At 41.9% G+C, this 17,761-nt stretch overlaps 4 protein-coding genes across 8 annotated transcripts; 3 read left to right on the forward strand and 1 right to left on the reverse strand.

The window, feature by feature from the left end:
* The first annotated feature begins 606 nt into the window (after positions 1-606).
* Positions 607-6,758, forward strand: kel (Kell metallo-endopeptidase (Kell blood group)). Of its 4 annotated transcripts, none has more exons than XM_029451176.1 (19): positions 608-1,016; positions 1,709-1,982; positions 2,055-2,354; positions 2,448-2,569; positions 2,717-2,875; positions 2,954-3,025; positions 3,113-3,301; positions 3,556-3,716; positions 3,792-3,909; positions 3,986-4,081; positions 4,157-4,255; positions 4,347-4,424; positions 4,878-4,984; positions 5,055-5,144; positions 5,229-5,296; positions 5,405-5,562; positions 5,628-5,729; positions 5,805-5,982; positions 6,621-6,758. In XM_029451176.1, exons 1-18 carry the CDS (start codon positions 990-992, stop codon positions 5,949-5,951), a joined length of 2,367 nt encoding a protein of 788 aa, XP_029307036.1. In that variant the 5' UTR covers positions 608-989; the 3' UTR covers positions 5,952-5,982; positions 6,621-6,758. The 4 variants fall into 4 exon arrangements, with proteins under 4 accessions (XP_029307039.1, XP_029307036.1, XP_029307040.1 ...); XM_029451180.1 differs by having other exon boundaries at positions 3,795-3,909; XM_029451181.1 differs by having other exon boundaries at positions 609-1,016; positions 5,640-5,729.
* Positions 6,494-8,767, forward strand: LOC115021054 (histone H1-like). The gene is made up of 3 exons (XM_029451184.1): positions 6,494-6,873; positions 7,712-7,995; positions 8,297-8,767. The coding sequence occupies exons 1-3, from the start codon at positions 6,633-6,635 to the stop codon at positions 8,708-8,710; spliced, it is 939 nt and encodes a 312-aa protein (XP_029307044.1). The 5' UTR covers positions 6,494-6,632; the 3' UTR covers positions 8,711-8,767.
* A 210-nt stretch (positions 8,768-8,977) lies between these two features.
* Positions 8,978-11,046, reverse strand: emg1 (EMG1 N1-specific pseudouridine methyltransferase). The gene is made up of 5 exons (XM_029451185.1): positions 10,804-11,046; positions 10,558-10,659; positions 10,022-10,163; positions 9,647-9,855; positions 8,978-9,370 (listed from the first exon to the last, which is right to left on the reverse strand). The coding sequence occupies exons 1-5, from the start codon at positions 10,951-10,953 to the stop codon at positions 9,257-9,259; spliced, it is 717 nt and encodes a 238-aa protein (XP_029307045.1). The 5' UTR covers positions 10,954-11,046; the 3' UTR covers positions 8,978-9,256.
* Positions 11,047-11,758: 712 nt separating this feature from the next.
* Positions 11,759-17,303, forward strand: nop2 (NOP2 nucleolar protein homolog (yeast)). Of its 2 annotated transcripts, none has more exons than XM_029451182.1 (16): positions 11,759-11,910; positions 12,650-12,760; positions 12,909-12,951; positions 13,037-13,098; positions 13,212-13,474; positions 13,618-13,837; positions 13,927-14,126; positions 14,254-14,343; positions 14,572-14,659; positions 14,804-14,944; positions 15,205-15,344; positions 15,421-15,510; positions 15,608-15,730; positions 16,227-16,324; positions 16,418-16,554; positions 16,645-17,303. In XM_029451182.1, the coding sequence occupies exons 2-16, from the start codon at positions 12,655-12,657 to the stop codon at positions 17,064-17,066; spliced, it is 2,223 nt and encodes a 740-aa protein (XP_029307042.1). In that variant the 5' UTR covers positions 11,759-11,910; positions 12,650-12,654; the 3' UTR covers positions 17,067-17,303. The 2 variants fall into 2 exon arrangements, with proteins under 2 accessions (XP_029307042.1, XP_029307043.1); XM_029451183.1 differs by lacking the exon at positions 11,759-11,910 and adding an exon at positions 11,964-12,079 and having other exon boundaries at positions 16,645-17,066.
* The last annotated feature ends 458 nt before the right edge of the window (positions 17,304-17,761 follow it).

The following is a 17,761-nucleotide window of genomic DNA, read 5'->3' on the forward strand; positions in this document are numbered from 1 at the left end:
AGGGTGGAAGAAGTAAAAGTGCTGCTTTCATTATGCAGAACGCATTTCAGATTCATACACCTTATATATTCTATGTTCATCACCTTCATGTAAAGGTAGGGATAATTAAATTACTTTATGTACTGCTGGGCAGCTTAACCTTTAATAATAATAATAATAATACATCATCATGTGTTTGTTGATTTAGATTTTGTATTAATAATCTAAATCTGCAAAGTATACAGTTATAAAGTAAATATAATGCAGTAAAAAGAATATTTGCCTCTGAAATGTAGCGGATTAGAAATATAAAGAAGCATTAAATGGAAATACTATTACCTCAGAATTGTATTTAAGTACAGCACTTGAGTAAATGTACTTTGTTCCGTAACTGTGCACAAGAAGAGTTTGTCATATTTGTTTATGCCACGATATTCTGTCTCGTCGGCCTCCATGTGACGTCCATGACACGCGTTTCCTCTCGGAGCCTTAACGACGTGCTACCCTGTTACATGACCTGGACGGCAAACTGCTCTATCAGTTGTGAACAGCCATGTGTTGCGCTGATAATGACGACAGCGGACATGTGTGCGTCTGAGTGTTTACTTTCCAGGAAGTGCTTGCCCTCATTCAATGCGATGTAACAATGTTTCAGCAAAAGCAATTTGTTGGCCTCAACGTACCGACGCAGGCCTTCTGCTCTGCGGCCTTTAACCCCCCTGCACACAGGAGGGACAGAAGAGTTCATGTTTCTCCTGCGTACCACCAAACATCCCCGTGCACGTGGCAGAGTAGAACCACTGTCTGCTTGATTATCTGTGAGAGGAGAGGAAGATGTACTCTGCAGAGTTTTTATCAGAGCGTCAGATGAGGAGAGAAGTGGGTGATGAAGAGAGATAGAGAGCTGAGATGACAGCTGTTTGACGGAGGCACACGTGAAACATCAAATGTAAACGACAGAAGATGCAACACGCTGGAGAGACACAGAGCAACACATCCATCTACCAAGAATGAGTGAAACTCCAAAAGAGCTTGAGGTAGGATCTCTGCAAAGAGCTGACATGTTGTTTTTAACATGTTCACTTAGTAATGAGGCTAACTTGGGGGGGTTTAGTGGTTTAATGTTCCTGCCTGGATTATTGTATAATTCCAATGATGTGGTTTGGTGAAGCTAAAAATATAAATTTAGAGCAAGACAGAAAACATGTTGTACAGACGTGCATCACCCACAACATGATTTGTATATCATTTATTTACCGCGTGTTGTCTTGAATTATTGAGGACATTTGATCTTTTCTCACGATTGTTGTTTTAGGGAGAGGTGGAGGATCAGGGGGTGACGGGGGTGACGGGGGCCAAGCTTTACTAAATAATCTAACTTTTAATGAACTCCACACTTATTATGTGGAAGCATTTATATTTCTATATTTCAACTGTTAGTGAACATGTTTCATTTGCACACTTCAAACAAAAAAGGAAAACCAATGAAGTGAAATGAAATACACGACGAGATCTAAAAACCTAAGAGAGAAAGATATAAATAATTAGGCTGCTTTACAAAAAGACAGAAGAGCCATAAAGGCCAACATGTATTCTATACAAATGTTTAAGATTATGTTTATTTACCCACATTTTGGAACTTCATGGAGGAACTGAAATAGGACGGTAACGTGTAAAAGATCCTGGATCAGCTGGTTAAAACATTCTGGTTTCACTTGCACACTTCCAGCCTCAGCTTTCAGTCCAGCCATCGTCCCAGCCAGAACCTGAGAGGAGGCTTCAGCTGCCACTCCCCTCCCAAGACCCCCACGACACCCGTCAACACACTCAGCTCCAGCTGTCAGAGTCTGAGCCCGAGCACCAGCACCAAGCACCGCCAGTGTGGATAAACCATCGCCGGGGGCTCCTCTTTCTGGGGTTCAGCGTGTGTGCTGCTATTCTGGGACTTATTTGCTATAAGCATCGTCATCTCCTAAATAGGAGCAACAACCAGGAAGGCAAAGGTAGACCTCCAGAAAAACACAACAATAACACAATATATGTCCCATTGTGTCTGACTCTTCTGTCTCCTGCAGTGACTCCATGTCTCTCCCCTGCCTGTCAGTGGGCCTCGGCTCAGCTGTCCATGTCCGCTGATCCCTTCACGCAGCCCTGTGATTACTTCTTGTTCACATGTGGATCTGACAGACTCTCAGCAGACAGTGGGGGGAGGCAGAGAGGTCAGGGCATCCCTGGACATCCACAGAACCAGAAGGAAACGGCTGCGTGGCCGAAGAGACGAGGACAGAGTGGAGCGAGAGACGACAGAGGACTGAGAGGGGAGAAGATCCTGGACAGAAGAAGTGTGCTGCTGCAGTATCTCAGGGAGATGCTGGGTAGGAGTCTGATGCACACCACCCTGCATTGTATTGTCATCTTTCTGTGTGAGAGAGTATATTATATAAATGTATTGTGTGTATGTTTGTCAGAATCAAACGACAGACCGGGTCGTGCAGCGGTGCAGAAGGCCAAAGCATTTTACCATTCCTGCCTGGACACTAAATCCATAGAGACTGCTGGAGCAGAGCCCTTCCTCACACTCGTTCAGAACGTGAGATATTAACATCAGAGGAAGACTTCACCCCACAAATCATCATTTCTACATCAGTTACTTGAATTCTTGAAGAAAGCTTTTTCTTGCATGTCTCCACGGTGAACGAAGAAGCAACAAGTAAAGTCTTGATGTGTGTGTCTGCAGCTGGGAGGCTGGGCCGTGTCAGGCCAGTGGAATCGCACTGACTTCAACGCCACGCTGAGCCTGCTGATGAGAGACTACGCCACCTTTCCGTTCTTCAACCTCTACGTGGGTAAAGACCCAAATGAAATTGCGCGCGGGACAACCAAAAGATACATACAGGCCAGTAACCATTACAATCATTGTTCCTAACATGCTGGTGGGAACATGCTGTAACTCACGTCTCCTCTCTGTCAGCAGATCGATCAGCCAGATCTGTTGATCCCGATCGAATGGAACAGCAAGACACTGAAGTCTCAAGCTAAAACTCAGGTGGGGGGTTTATGTCTTTTAATACAACAATATTCATCCGTCGCACGAATGCATCCCTTTATTATTCTCCTGTCTCTTTACATCCAGACGCTACTTCCCTTCTTGGCTTCCTGTCAGAGGTACCTGGCACTGCTGGGGGCCCCGTCCAGCAGCAGCATGATCCACGTGGGCACGTTCATCTCTCTGTCCTCTGAGCTCGCTGTGTCGGCCGCACCTCTGCACCATCGCCACACACAAGGACAGCTGTATCAGCGCATGACCATCAGAGAGCTGCAGGTACAAGAGGAGCTTTCATCCAGGTTATAATAGTTTATTTTACATGTTAAAATCTCCAAATTTGAAGAGATTCAACCCAGGCACGGGACGGACAACCCGAAAACATAATGACTCCGTCCTCTAAGACTGAAATTAATGAAGATCATTTTTAAATTTTAAATATTTCTCACTTCTTATTTCCGTCGTAGTTTCAGTTCAGAATATTAACACTGCTCTAAATCTGCTAAAATAATAAATGTTCTTCACGTAAACAGAGCAAGGCCCCTGCCATTGATTGGCTGGCCTGTCTGCAGGCCGCTTTCCATCCCCTGCTCCTCATCGAAGACGATCAGGTCCTTCTGCATAACTCACTCTACATCGTGCAAATGTCCCACATCATCGGCAAATGGCTGAAGAGGCACGAGCTGAGCACCAGGTAATGTAAGTGGCAGGAAACATCCCGCAGTCCAACATGGAGACTTTCCCTCCTTTGACCTTTGATTCCACTCAGCAGCCCCGTTCATACCTACATGCTCCTGAATCTGCTGCACACCCTGATGCCTGCTCTGGACTCCAGGTTTACTGAAACGGAGAAGAACTTGTCGTTGGCTCTGGGTAACACTGACGAGGTGAGTCGACACAAAAAGAGACGACACGTGCGAGTTGGTTTGTCGAGTCACATCTTCATCATGGCTTCTTCACTAGGGCGGCCCTCGTTGGAAACGCTGTGTGCTGGAGACCGAGAGAGGATTTGACTCAGTTCTTACACACCTTCTCAGGGAAAGGACGGCACACAGAGAGGTGAGCGCCGCTGATCTTGGACATCAATTGAGTTTCCAAGGCTGATGTGTATTTAAGATTGTTATTGTTCCACAGGCAGAGGAGATTATTCAGAATATCTTTTCCTCCTTCAAATCCAAATTACGTGAGCTCAAGTGGACAGATCAGAAGTCGTTCCGGTTCGTCATGAGAAAGGTAACAAGTGAAGCTGGACTTGTTCTTTGTTCTTCTTGAAACTCCATTTTGCTGGTGGTTTTGATATCAATACAAGTCTGTCTTCCTCCAGGTTCAGTCTTTAATCCCAAGACTTTGGACTACAAGAGAGATTTCCAGTGAGGCTGAGATTGACCAGCTTTTTTCCAAGGTGCAGTACAAACAGAGGTCTGGTGGCTTTAACATGTGAGATGTATGTTTGTTTCCCAGTGAGCGTGACCCTAATTAAAGGTATAATATTTAAGCTTTCCACATGAAATGCCCATGTAATATATTTAGTTGAGTTGTGTAAAGTACAAAGTGTTTCCCGTCATTTTTAATCAAGGTAAGTGAAATGGCGTTGTGCGTCAGCGTTGTGGTTGTTGCCATAAACTTTCATTAATTGACCTTTTAATCCCGTTTTAAGCCACATTTTTACAATATGCTTTTTAGATCTTGGTCGTTTTTAACTCTATATTTTAACCGGATGAAGGATTTTAGTCATCGGACGTCCGGATCTTAAGTTATCAGAGAAACAAGCTGACTGCAATCACAGCTGTGGTGGTTAAGACTCCCACGATCCCACGCTAATTCACGACGCCACCAAACTCCGTTTTGATTCCAGGTGACAGTCGGCACTCACGGCTTCTTCTCCAACTACGTCCAGCTACTGTCTCTGTGGCAAAAGAGACGCAGGCGACTCCTGACTGAGCAGGATGAGGCGGCTGACATGTAAGTGTCTCCATTCTTAGAGTTGAGAGTTGATATGAATGTTTTAAGTATTTAATCTCATTTCTCTCAGTCTGTCCGTCACACCATTTCTCCTCGGCGATGAGCTCCTCTTTCCCATGGGAATGTTTCTCCCTCCTCTCTTCCATCCTAACTATCCTAGGTGAGCTGTACACTGATTTTAAAAGCACTATTGAAGGGTTTTCATACAAGACATATTATAGTGCATTGATTTATTTCTTAACAGGGCAATGAATTATGGTGTACTGGGTTTCCTCACTGCCAAAGATATCCTGCACCTGCTTCTGCCTGACAGTAAGAGAAGCTCATGTTTGTGTTACACACACAGTAAACGACCTCTTCACTCTCCACTTACAGATCGATCAATGCAGTAATCTTATGAATCTCTGTGTTATGTTGTAGTTTACTCTCAGAGTGAGACAGTGCATGATGTGGGGGAGTGTGTGTGGGATCACTACCTCACCGCGACAGAGAAAGCGGGACGAGGAGCGTTCTCTCTGTCAGCAGCGCAGCAGCAGGAGGTGTGGGTGCAGTACTCTGCACTGCAGATCGCATTGCAGGTGAGCAGCCATCTTCAGGCTTTAGTCTCTGTGTGTACAACAACATAGAGCTCATACATCAGCAGTGTTTTCCTCAGGCGTATCATCAGAGTCTAAAGAATGATCCGGAGGACACGTCCATCTCAGGATTATCACACACTCGTCTGTTTCTCACATCTTTTTCTCAGGTACTGTGCTTTTACATTACAACGATCATCTTCTTTCCTTTTCACTAATCGCATTTATTTATATTCCCTTTCCAGGTTAACTGTGACTCAGACCCGTACCGTGAATTCATGCCGTTGGAGCCTTCCTTCTTGATTACAGTGATTTGTGCCAATTCCGACCTGTGTCCCACGAGCCTGCAGTGTGCCAATAAAACCCAGCAGCATTCATTTCAAACATGCTGAGTTCACTAATCTGAAGACTAACAACCTGCAGGTTTTGTTTTTGTAGTTACTGATTATTATGCACTTATGTATGTTTACAAACTGTTGTTAAAAAGATAGCATATTTATTATAAGAGATCTTTATGGTGAGAGTAGTTACAGTATGTGCAGGTAAAACAAACATTTTGTATCAGTAGTTGTGTTTGGATTTTACATAAATTGCACACGCTGTTACATAATCATATATGTGAAATAAACACCGTTTTCACATCATGTTTCACAACTATACTTTATAGAAGTAACATGAAGCATGCTTTGTTTTATGTATTGTTAAAAAGTATTTCATGTGTTATGGAATTGGCTGTACAGTATTGCTGTTCCTGTTTTAATGTATTTTATGTGTCTTTATTACACCAGCCCAGGGACTACAATTGAAAATGAGCCACGCACAATGTGCATTGTCCCTGTAACTTTAAACTGTATAAATAAAATATATTACAATGTTTTTAATGACTTTTAAATGAGCGTTTGTCTCCTAGGTGATGGAGACACACCAACTCCAACGACTACAGAATTGTTATTTTTCGGAGAAATAAAAAGTTTAAAATCACAAACTTGGAACTGAAGTTAGGTGTGGCTGTCAAACTTCCCAACAAGTCTTTTCTTTTTTCTTTCTGAAATATGAAATAGGCTAACAACAAAATGCGGAGGAACGCCACACCAAAAAAATCTGCATCCAGGGGCGCAATTGGAGATGCTAATAACATGCTAATAACAGCAAGAGGAAATACACATTTAAAGGTTATAAAACAAATAGGGAGACCGACTAAAACACCGACTGGGAGAGGCCTTGGAAAAGCAGGAGCCAAGCGTTTGGGCCGACTATTGAAACGAGCCATTCAACAGGAGGAGTCCCCAGCGAGGGGGAAGGACTCTCTGCCGAGTGAGTAACGGCTACAGCCATTTTAGCTAGCAGGTGGCTAACTGTAGCTAGCAGGTGGCTAACTGTAGCTAGCAGGAGGCTAACTGTAGCTAGCATGTGGCTAACTGTAGCTAGCATGTGGCTAACTGTAGCTAGCAGGAGGCTAACTGTAGCTACTTATAAGCTAGTTAGCTACTTATAAGCTAGTTATCTAACTTAAGCTAGTTAGCTAACTTAAGCTAGTTAGCTACTTATAAGCTAGTTAGCTACTTATAAGCTAGTTATCTAACTTAAGCTAGTTAGCTAACTTAAGCTAGTTAGCTAACTTAAGCTAGTTAGTTAATCAAAACAATATGTTATTTTGTATTTAAAAGTTAAACTTAAAAGCACTCCAAATTAGCAAACTAGCCTTTTTGTTAATATTTTAACTTGCTCCAGCCAACATTTAACAAGCTTGGGGGGGGGGAACAAAACAGGGTTTCTGGACATTAAGGGTCAGTCTACAGGCAGTTGGGCTGTTATTGGGATCAGACGAATATATTTATAAAACAAATTGCGGATTTGAGGTCTTCAAAAGCGCTATATAAATTAAATGTATTATCTTTTTTTTGGCAACTTGGCAACAGTCATGATAAACAATACAGAGGACATGAACACAGTGTCCTCACTGATACTCAGGCTTTAATTAAATTACCAACAATAAAATGTATATTAGATTAGAATTTGTATCACGAAACGTTATGCTTTGAATTGGGTCCTTGGAACAAGATACACATTCTGTATTCTTACCTCATCCATTTAATTTAGTTTATTTGTTTGACGATCATTCAACCTTCTCTTGTCTTTATTGCGCTTTCAGAGACTCCTGTTCGCCTTTTCAAGCATCAGATTCAAACGGAGGCTGAGAATGCACCCAAGACCAACACTACCAAGCCGGCCTCGCCTCACGCCCCCCAGCTCGTCCTCAGTGTGGTCTCCCAGTGCAAACACAGAGGTGGCATCTCCATGGCAGAGCTGAAGCAGACGCTGGCTGCTGGAGGCTACAATGTCACCAAGAAGAACAAGCCGGTGACTCCAAGGCTGGTTAACGATGAGACACTTGTTCGAATGACAAGGAATGCAACACTCAGACTCAACAATAAGGTAAAAGAACATGTGACTATATAATGTGGTAGCTTGTTTAGTTAACAGGACACACACACTGAATGACAAACAGTAAGGTAGACAATGTCTGCAGCACTGCTCTGTACATGATATACTTATAGTTTATTGGATCATACTTGCAATCCATTGAGAGCAGCAGTTTTCCCCTGTGTGAAGCAGCGCATGCAGACTTGACCTTTACATTTCAATGCACAAGTTAGAGACCGCAGGTTTGTCTTGTCAACAATAATCCAAAATTAACATTCATTTTGAATTCTTTATTTTCTACAAAAAAAACCAGAGCAACACAAAGCAAGTAAGGTCAAGCATTGTGAAATCCCCAAAACCAAAAGGAATTCTGAAGCAGAGCAAAACAGCCAGCAAATACTCCAGAGGAGCAGAGCAGTCACAGAGACAAGCCAGGAAGACTCCCAAAGCAAAAGGCAAGACTCGCAGAGCGGCAGCCAAATCACACAAACCAACACAGAAGACGCCCAAAGCAAGAAAAACACCAAAGCCATCAGGGAAGAAACGCAGATCTAGAACCAACCAAGCGGTTCGAAAGGCACCAGGAAAGGCTCAAAGGGCTGCGAGACGTCAACCAAAGCAAAAGCGACATCCATATAAATCCGTTGAGAGACAGCCACCAAGACGGAGGCCAAGAATAAAAACACAGCAACGTCGGGTTGCTAGGAGAAGATCTTACCACGATTAGCATTTTGGAGTAATTTATGGTGAGCCGTAATAAAAGCAAAGCTTTCTAGCAACCAGAGAATGTGTATTTTTATTTGATGAATCAGCTTTTTAATTGAACACTTAGGTCCATGTAGAGCTGCAACACTTAATCCACTAATCGTTAAATGAATTTAGGAAATAATCATTAGTTGCAGCCCTAGCTCCATGTTCACAGAGTAAAACTTATATATTTGTTCTCCACTGTGTTTCACTCTTCTCAGTCTATATGAAAGAAAACCACTCGTCATTTAGTCAAATATTTTAATGTAACTGTATTGATTGATTATCCAAAACTCATTAATCGGTAATCATATAAAAAACATCATGCTTCAACATGAACAGGGAACACTGAGTACAGAAACCTAAGTATATTCCACATGGTGGCCAAACATCATCATACAAGTATACACACGCCGTGTGTAACAGGATACATGTCTGTGGTCCATCGCTGGTGAAATGGACGTTATATCCATTCCTAGTCAATCAGTAAAAAAGTCCATGTAATCTACGGTCTCTGCCCGGTTTGTCACAGGACACCCCACACTTCCTCGAAGGCAGAGCACATCTTGGCACAGGTCAGTGCCGCAGAGAGGGGGTAGTTACTGATGGACACCGTTTTCTCCGTGTAGTCCACGTTCACCTGAGAAAAGACAGATCAGTAATAAATAACGGAACGGAAGCTAAGCAACGTACTGCTGTAGACGAGGCAGCAGCGTGAAACGAACCGCAAGAGGTGAAAATACACTTAACCTGATATTGATTTTGTTTTTTGGTGAAGCACAGCAGTACATTTCACGTTTGCAGGCACCGTCGGTTTCACCAAACTGGCTTTGGATAAGTATCTCATACAACCACACAAATATCCACGCTATCCATTTAAAGCAGTGAATCAGCTGAATGTAGAGCAGTTACTCACCGCTCCATGTGCAAACGCTCCAATCACCACTGTGGCTGGTCCCTCTGGCACCAAAGACCGAGGACAGACGGCCTCTGCAGTAGCAGAGAAGGAGGTGGACATGCGGGGGCAGCCGGGAGGCAGGTGGTCAGACACTGGGTTTTTAATCATCCTCAGAAGCCTCTGAGGACCGTCAGCAGCCCTGACGCTCAGCTTGTGCAGCAGCTGAACTAAGATGGAAGAAGAGAAGGAATGATTCAGAGATCAGCTGAGGAGTTTAGGACATGAGACCATAAAGTAGGTGGGTAAGACTTACTGCTTTGTACTTTTCCTACATAAATACAACTTGATATATATGTAGTTATACACAGAAAGTATTCAACATTAATAGCTTACCCATCAGGCCACAGAAGCGAGTGAAGGTTCTTGGGATGCGGGTCTGTGGGTTGATCTCTATCAAAGCGTTTTTCTCTGTGTGGACGTAAACCTGCAACAGGCCCGCCCTGTTCAGTGGACTGTCCATCAACATGAGCAGACACTGGTACCAGGAAATAACATATAAAGTTAAAAAGGTAACACAATGTCAACCCTTCGTCAAAGTCCTGCCCTGCAGACATGACCGTGTTATAAGCAGATGCACCAACATGAAGATCATTATCAGACATGATAGTTTGTCTTTTCATCAAGTGAAAAGACAAAAGACTCGAGTGATACTTATAATAATAATAATAATATAATATTCATTATTATTGTGAGTAGCTTTGGATAAAAGCATTAACTAAATAAATGAGAATCGACTATGATTTAACACATCAATTAAAGCTCTTATGCGATACAAACAAATGAATTTAAACAACATGGCACTTTGACTGTAGGTCATGACCATATGAAGTGAAGAACACAGGTATAATAATATAATAATAAGTGCTCACCTGGTGTGTGATGTCTGGTCTTATGTGTCCCGGATTCCTTCCATTTTTGAGGATGATATTTTTGTGTTGGTCACAGTTTAACAGCTCAAAGGTTTTTCCGACCTGGGAAATACAAAGCATGTACTTAATACACGAGTTAACCTCCGTTTAAAGGTATATGGTTAGTGATGTCACTCCCACTTGTAGCAGGTAGGGTCTGCATCACAACAACACACACACACACACACACACACACACACACTTCACCTTCACTGTTTCTAACGACGCTCCCTCCAGAACAACAACCAGTCTCCTCTCCGACATGCGGTCGTGCAGGCTGCGGAGGTGTTTGGCTGGTTTTGGCTCATATTCGTCCAAATGTTCAAGACCACGCTTCTTGTCAATGGGAGCCGCCATGATGCCTTCTTCAGCTGGACTGTCGCGGAAGTGTTTGCGTCACAGTGCGCGTTCACGAGTGGGTGCCATACAACAAGATTACGGGTGCAAAACTCTGGAAAAATCCAATTGTTTATAATTTTAGCCAAATTCAGTATACATAATATGAAATGTACGAATTAAAAAAACCCGTAAGATTATTTCTAATATTAAACTATATTACAATTATTTAGTCAAATAATATTTGAAACATAAAATTATCTACGAATGTTACTTAATTCTAAAGCTGCTTATTTATTTATTTTATTTTTTGTCCTCCTATGTATTTAGTTTTTTTTATTGAATTTAAAAAGCTTATTATACAATCTATTTACCAAATGTTATATTTTATAACTGTTATTCCCTGGCACAAGTACTTGTTTCCTCTTTGACTTATATTGTTTGTATTTGATTTATTAGTAAAGTTAAAAAATATATAAATATTTTAGATGAAAGTTTTATCCATAAATGTAAATGTTTATGACACAAACCTTATTAGTGTTTGTTTTTTTAGAGAGATCTAGCACCTTAGTGCATTGTATATAGTGATAGTGTATGATAAATACAGCAACAAAAAAACTACCTAACATTATTAATACCTTAGAGTTATTTTAGGAGCCCATTTCGCTATTTTATTTATTTATATTTTATAAGTTTTTAATTATGTTCTACTAAAAGGTGACTAGTAAGTGCTTACTATACATAATTTTAATGTAACTAGATTTGATGTACTATAATAATATAAAAACGATTAACTTTTTGTTATTTTATATTAATAAACTCAACGGTCTTTATGTGTGCGCGCGCGATCGCCATCGTGACGTCACTCGGGTGCGCCGGAAGTTCCTCTACAACGTGTTGAAGTAAAAAATTCACGTGTGTGTATTTTATCTTACACCGTACATTCAGAAGTTGGGTGAAAAAGGAACTTATTGAGCGGTGAGTTTGTGAAGAGTTGTTGCGGAGCACATTAGACAAACACTCATTCAGTCACTGTTAATAACCGAGCTCTTAATCTTAATCTAACGTTAATGTTCTGTGTCGATGCAGTTTATTCTATCATTAACGTGTCTCTGTAAAGGTGTACACTTGTAATTCAACATTTAAGGTGGATACGGCTCCGGCAATGTAGTTTGAATGCATATAAAATACCGTAACTAGTAAGAAAAAAAGGATTATATGGTGAACTGCGTATTATGCAATTGGGAAGAAGTACTCAGATCTGGCACTAAAGTAAACGTGGTAATACCACAGTGTACAAATACTCAATTACAAGTCCTGCATTTAAGTATTCAAGTATGAGCATCAACATATGCTCAAAGTGTCAAAAGTAAAAGTAGGCCTACTCATGCAGATAAATATTCTATGTCTGGTATTAAAATATTATTTATTATTCATGTATTATTATTATAAGAGCCTAATTATAACTATTTACTTAATTTATAAGAATGTTTACATGTTTTAAACTGATGTTTACATGTGACATCTTGACCTTATATTAGCTTAAACATTATCATTATTTTACTAAATCAAGTTCAGTACAGCACTATGTAGCTTACCGTATGTGTACATTCAACAGTTGTGTGCTTCTTAACAAATAAGTCCCTTTACTGCGTAACATGGTCTAAACACACCAGCGACATCTGTACATATACACTGACTGTTTCTTTTTTCATAGGAGTCATGGGTCGCAAGTTGGATCCCACCAACCAGGTGAAGCGAGGACCGGGGAGGAAATCCAAGAAGCAGCAAGGAGCAGAAACTGAGTTGGCCAAGTTCATCCCTGATGGTGATTATCAGCTGTTGACATTACCCATTAGCATTAGCATTAGCATTAGCACATTACCTCTGGAAATACATTACAATAAACGACCACTTTATCTCGCTGACTGCGTCAGTATGGCTCGTTTGTCAAAGTGTTTATTTTCTGTTTGCAGAGGAAACGGCACCAAAGCGTATGTCGAGTAGAGGCAGGAAAAGGTACGAGGCGCCGCGCGAACACTGACACAGCATGAAATAACTTTTCTCTGTTTACCAGTCGCTCAAACATATTGTCGTTTTACAGAGCTGCGAAAAGAGTCCTGAATACAAAGAAGCCCAAAGCTGCTGAGGAACAGCCCAAGACAGGTAACTGTGTGTGTGTGTGTGTGTGTGTGTGTGTGTGTGTGTGTGTGTGTGTGTGTGTGTGTGTGTGTGTGATATATTCATGGTATTTATCGCCTGTCTGTTTTCCTCTGAAGGATTCACTGATGAAAACAGTAAATGGTTGAAACCAGTCAAGAGAAAGCGTAAAATTGGTGAAGCTGAAAGTGAAGATGACAGTGACGAACACTGGGAGCAAGAGGAAGACGAGGAGGAGGAGGAGCAGCTGCAGGCGAAGAAGGGCGGCAAATTAGAAATTCAAGAGGATGATGATGATGACGAGGATATGGTCGACGACTACGGTGCACTCGAGGAGGGCAGTGGTGACGAAAAAGCGGAAGAACAAAGTGATGAAGAGGAGGTATGTGAAGCGCTCCACTTTGTTGTGATGTTCTGTGTTTAACACTGAAACTTTGATTCAAATGCCAAAGTGTGTGTGTGTGTGTGTGTGTGTGTGTGTGATGATTTAATGACCACCTTCCTTGTTTTTTGTTCCACATTTAGCTTCTTCCCATTGAGCGTGCAGCCAAGAAAGCGAAGAAGCTGAAGGAAGCCTTGGGCATAGAGAGTGATGATGATGACGACGACGATGATGATGACGACGAAGATGATAAAGAGAAAAAGAAATCCGATTCTGACGTGGATGAGGAAGACACAGTGCAAGCCAACATGGATGACATGGATGCGTTCAGGCTCCCCGGGGCCGAGGAAAGCGAGAGGGAAGGTGAGCGACGTCCAGATTCTTGTCTTGTTTTAAAGCAGCTCATTTTATTTTGCGAGGCGTCTCAAACTTCTTCTGATGTGCATCTTCAGGCGTCCTTCCTCTGGACCTGAAGTCAATCTATCAAAGAATAAAGGACAACATCGACGTCCTCTGTAACTTCTCGACCAAAAGGGAGGAGGGGAAAGAGCGAGCGGAGTACCTCTCTCTTCTGAAGAAGGATCTCTGTACTTATTACAGCTACAACCACTTCCTGCTTGACAAACTAATGGACCTCTTCCCTCTCTCAGAGGTGTGTGATTGTTCCCTCCCCCGTACAACCAAAGGAAGCGCGTTGTGAAGTTCACACCTCGTTGAGATTCTGTGTTTAGTTGGCAGATATTAATTCATTTAGTTTTTCTTCCCCTTCTTGCAAACAGCTGGTTGATTTCCTGGAAGCCAATGAAATTCACAGACCGGTCACTATTCGGACCAACACACTGAAAACAAGGAGGAGGGATCTTGCGCAGGTAACGGCTCCGGTGGGAGACACGCATGAAACAACCAGTCACAATATTTCTTAAGTCATAAATAAATAAATGCTGTAAGCAAAACGAAAACTGAAGAATATTCAGATCAAAGGAGACGAATGTTTCGGGTTCGTCTTTAGTTTTGAGTGTCATTAGATGCAGAAGCTCCACCGATCACAAGGAGAGCGTCCTCGATCCGCTCACTAATGTTCATGCTCGCATGTTTAGGCCTTGATCAACAGAGGAGTGAACCTCGATCCACTGGGGAAATGGTCTAAAGTGGGTTTGGTCATCTACGACTCCTCCGTCCCCGTCGGTAAGTTTCAGCACTTTCACGTCAACGATCAACTTCAAGGATGTTTTTATTGGAGAATATCTGAAGCCGACTGTGTGCGCACACACACACACACACACACACACACACACACTCTGTAACTGTAATTGTATATTCTTTAAACAGGTGCAACCCCAGAGTACCTGTCTGGTCAGTACATGCTGCAGGGAGCCTCCAGCTTCCTGCCCGTCATGGCGCTCTCTCCACAGGAGGGGGAGTTGGTGTTGGACATGAGCGCAGCTCCAGGAGGGAAGACCACCTATATTGGTAAAACGTGCTGCTGGTTTATTTAGTTTTACTTCTTTTATGAAGTCTTTCAAACTGTAAAATGTTGACTGTTTTCACTCTGGAATCTTCTGATTCATTGTTTTGTTACTTTCATATATGAAGAACTTACAATAATTGTTTTAAGAAGCTGGAAGCACTGAACGTTCTTGAAGCAAGTCATTGAATATCACGATAGTTTTAGTTAATTAAAGCACGTGCATTTCAAATGTGTAAGGATATATGTGCACGTCCGCCCTCAGCTCAGCTGATGAGAAACACCGGGATGATTGTGGCGAATGACGCCAACGCTGACAGATTGAAGAGCGTCGTGGGCAACATCCACCGTCTGGGCGTCACCAACACGGTCATCTGCAACTACGATGGAAGACAGTTCCCGAAGGTAACGTCCACGTCTCTTGTTCACATTTACTCTGGAGTTTTAAAGTTTGTACTGACTTGTTAAACGCTGCGTCCAGGTGATGGGGGGGTTCGACAGAGTGCTGCTCGACGCTCCGTGCTCGGGCACGGGAGTCATCGCTAAGGATCCGGCTGTGAAGACCAGTAAGGTAAAACGCTGTCACTGTTCACACGGACATGCAGATGCATACTTTGGGTTTTAAATGGTGTTTAATTATTGTTTCCTCCCCCCCCCTCCTGTGACAGGACGAGGCCGACATCCAGCGCTCTGCTCACTTGCAGAAAGAACTGATTCTAGCCGCCATCGACTCCGTTAATGCCGAGTCGACTTCAGGAGGATATCTGATCTACTGCACATGTTCCATCATGGTATGTTTACTGCACGAGAGGATTTTCACTGTACGATAAGTCTCTGGAAATATCACGCTGTTATTATTATTATTATTATTATTATTTATTTTTTTATTATTATTTTTTTTTATTATTTTTTTTAATATATTTTTATTGTTTATTATTATTATTATTATTATTATTATTTATAGGAATGAAGCAGAAGTTTTTTATTTTTAGTTAAACAAAATCTTTAATTTTATTTTTATTTTTTGTGCAAAAAGTCTCTTTTAGAAATTTGATTTTTGATTTTTAATCTTTCCGTTTCAACAAATAAACAAAATAAATTAGGTGGAACCTTTTAAAAAAACAAATGAATAAATAACTTTAAAATAATAAATAAAATTCCTTTTGGATTGTGTCTTTATGGAGTCGGATCGGGGAGTTCTCTGAAACGGCAACAGCTGATGAGTTCTTAGGTTTAAATGTTATTTGAGTCAGCAGAAAGTTTGGGAGCTGATGAATGTCTCCGCAGGTGGAGGAGAACGAATGGGTGGTGGACTACGCGCTAAAGAAAAGGAACGTGAAATTAGTTCCCACTGGACTGGACTTTGGAAAGGAAGGCTTCACCAGGTACGTACGAGCCGCTGTGTGTTTGCACTCCGTGCTGAGTGAGAGGAACGCGCTCCGATCTTCAACCCTACTTTTATATTTCCATTCTTTCAGGTTCAAAGAACGTCGATTCCATCCGACGCTGCGACTGTCTCGCAGATTCTACCCTCACTCGCACAATATGGACGGATTCTTTGTGGCCAAGCTGAAGAAATTCTCCAACGTAGTTCCAACTGCAGCGACAGGAAACGGTAACTTTGTCCTTTGAGCACATGTTACGTTTTAATCGTGTCAGCTTCCCTGTTTGACGTGAACTCATCCTCGGTCTGTTCTTTATGTAGAAGAAGAAAATGCAGATGCTCCTGAGGCGACGGAGGTTACAGACTCTTCTGAAGAGGAACCATCCAAAAGTCCCAAGAAGAAGAAGATGGTCCCCGGCAAGGCGGGCGGCTTGAAGAGGAAACCCCAAACCAACGGAACAGCAGCCAAGAAACCAGCGAGCGTCAAGACCAAGGGCAAAAAGAACTCGCCTGCCGGACCAAAGAAGGCAAAGATCGCCAAGATGGACGGAGAGACTGTGAAAGCGTCCGAGGCCAAGAAACCTGCAGCGAAGACGGCGGGTGGCGCTAAAGCGTCGAAGGAAGGGAGCCGGTTTGAGAAGAAGCAGAACAAACTGAGAAAGTCCCCCATGAAGGCCAAGAAAAGAATGGGAAAGAATAAATTCAGAAAGTTGAAGAGCATGTTGGGCGAAGATGGCGAGTGACGGTGTGTACAGCGTGATGTGTCGTTATGTAAGAGCTTCCTCATCTCCACATCCTTCAGCTCCGTTGTCACGACGTCACATGTTATTTGTAATGTGTACAAATGAATCAGACTTAAATCCTCCTTTGTATTTGTATTCCATAATATTCATTATGTTTGTCTGCTGATTTAATCGCAGGGTGGGACAACTTCCGTATAATCTGTGAAACATAATAAACCTTTTAAGATATCTTTCTCAGCACTTTGCTTCATTATTCATCACTCGTCTTCTTCGTTTGCCAAAAGTCTTCTGGTTATTTGATTGACAGAGCAAACCAGCCGTTGAACAGCTTTCACTTAATTACAAATATATCTGCAAGATAGATATAGATATAGATATAGATATCTGCAAATGTAGTAAATGTAACTCCATTTAGTTGTGATTTGTCTCCATTCCAGTTTTAGATATCTACAATGACTAGTAACACTTTTAAGCATCTAAATTGGTATAATTAATTGGAATTATGAGTAGTTAAAACTACATTGAAAGTCTCTTCTAATTGTGTTTAATGTGGTTCTCATACACTTCAAAGGTTCATTGTCAGAAGGTAATTAATATTGAATTTAAGTTTTGACTGGTCATTAATACACTGCAGGTATCTTGACTCCTGTCAGTTTTAGATGTTAAAGGGGCTTGACATATACCAGACAGTATTG

This window comes from Cottoperca gobio, chromosome 16 (genome assembly GCF_900634415.1).
Source record: "Cottoperca gobio chromosome 16, fCotGob3.1, whole genome shotgun sequence".
NCBI lineage: Eukaryota > Metazoa > Chordata > Actinopteri > Perciformes > Bovichtidae > Cottoperca > Cottoperca gobio.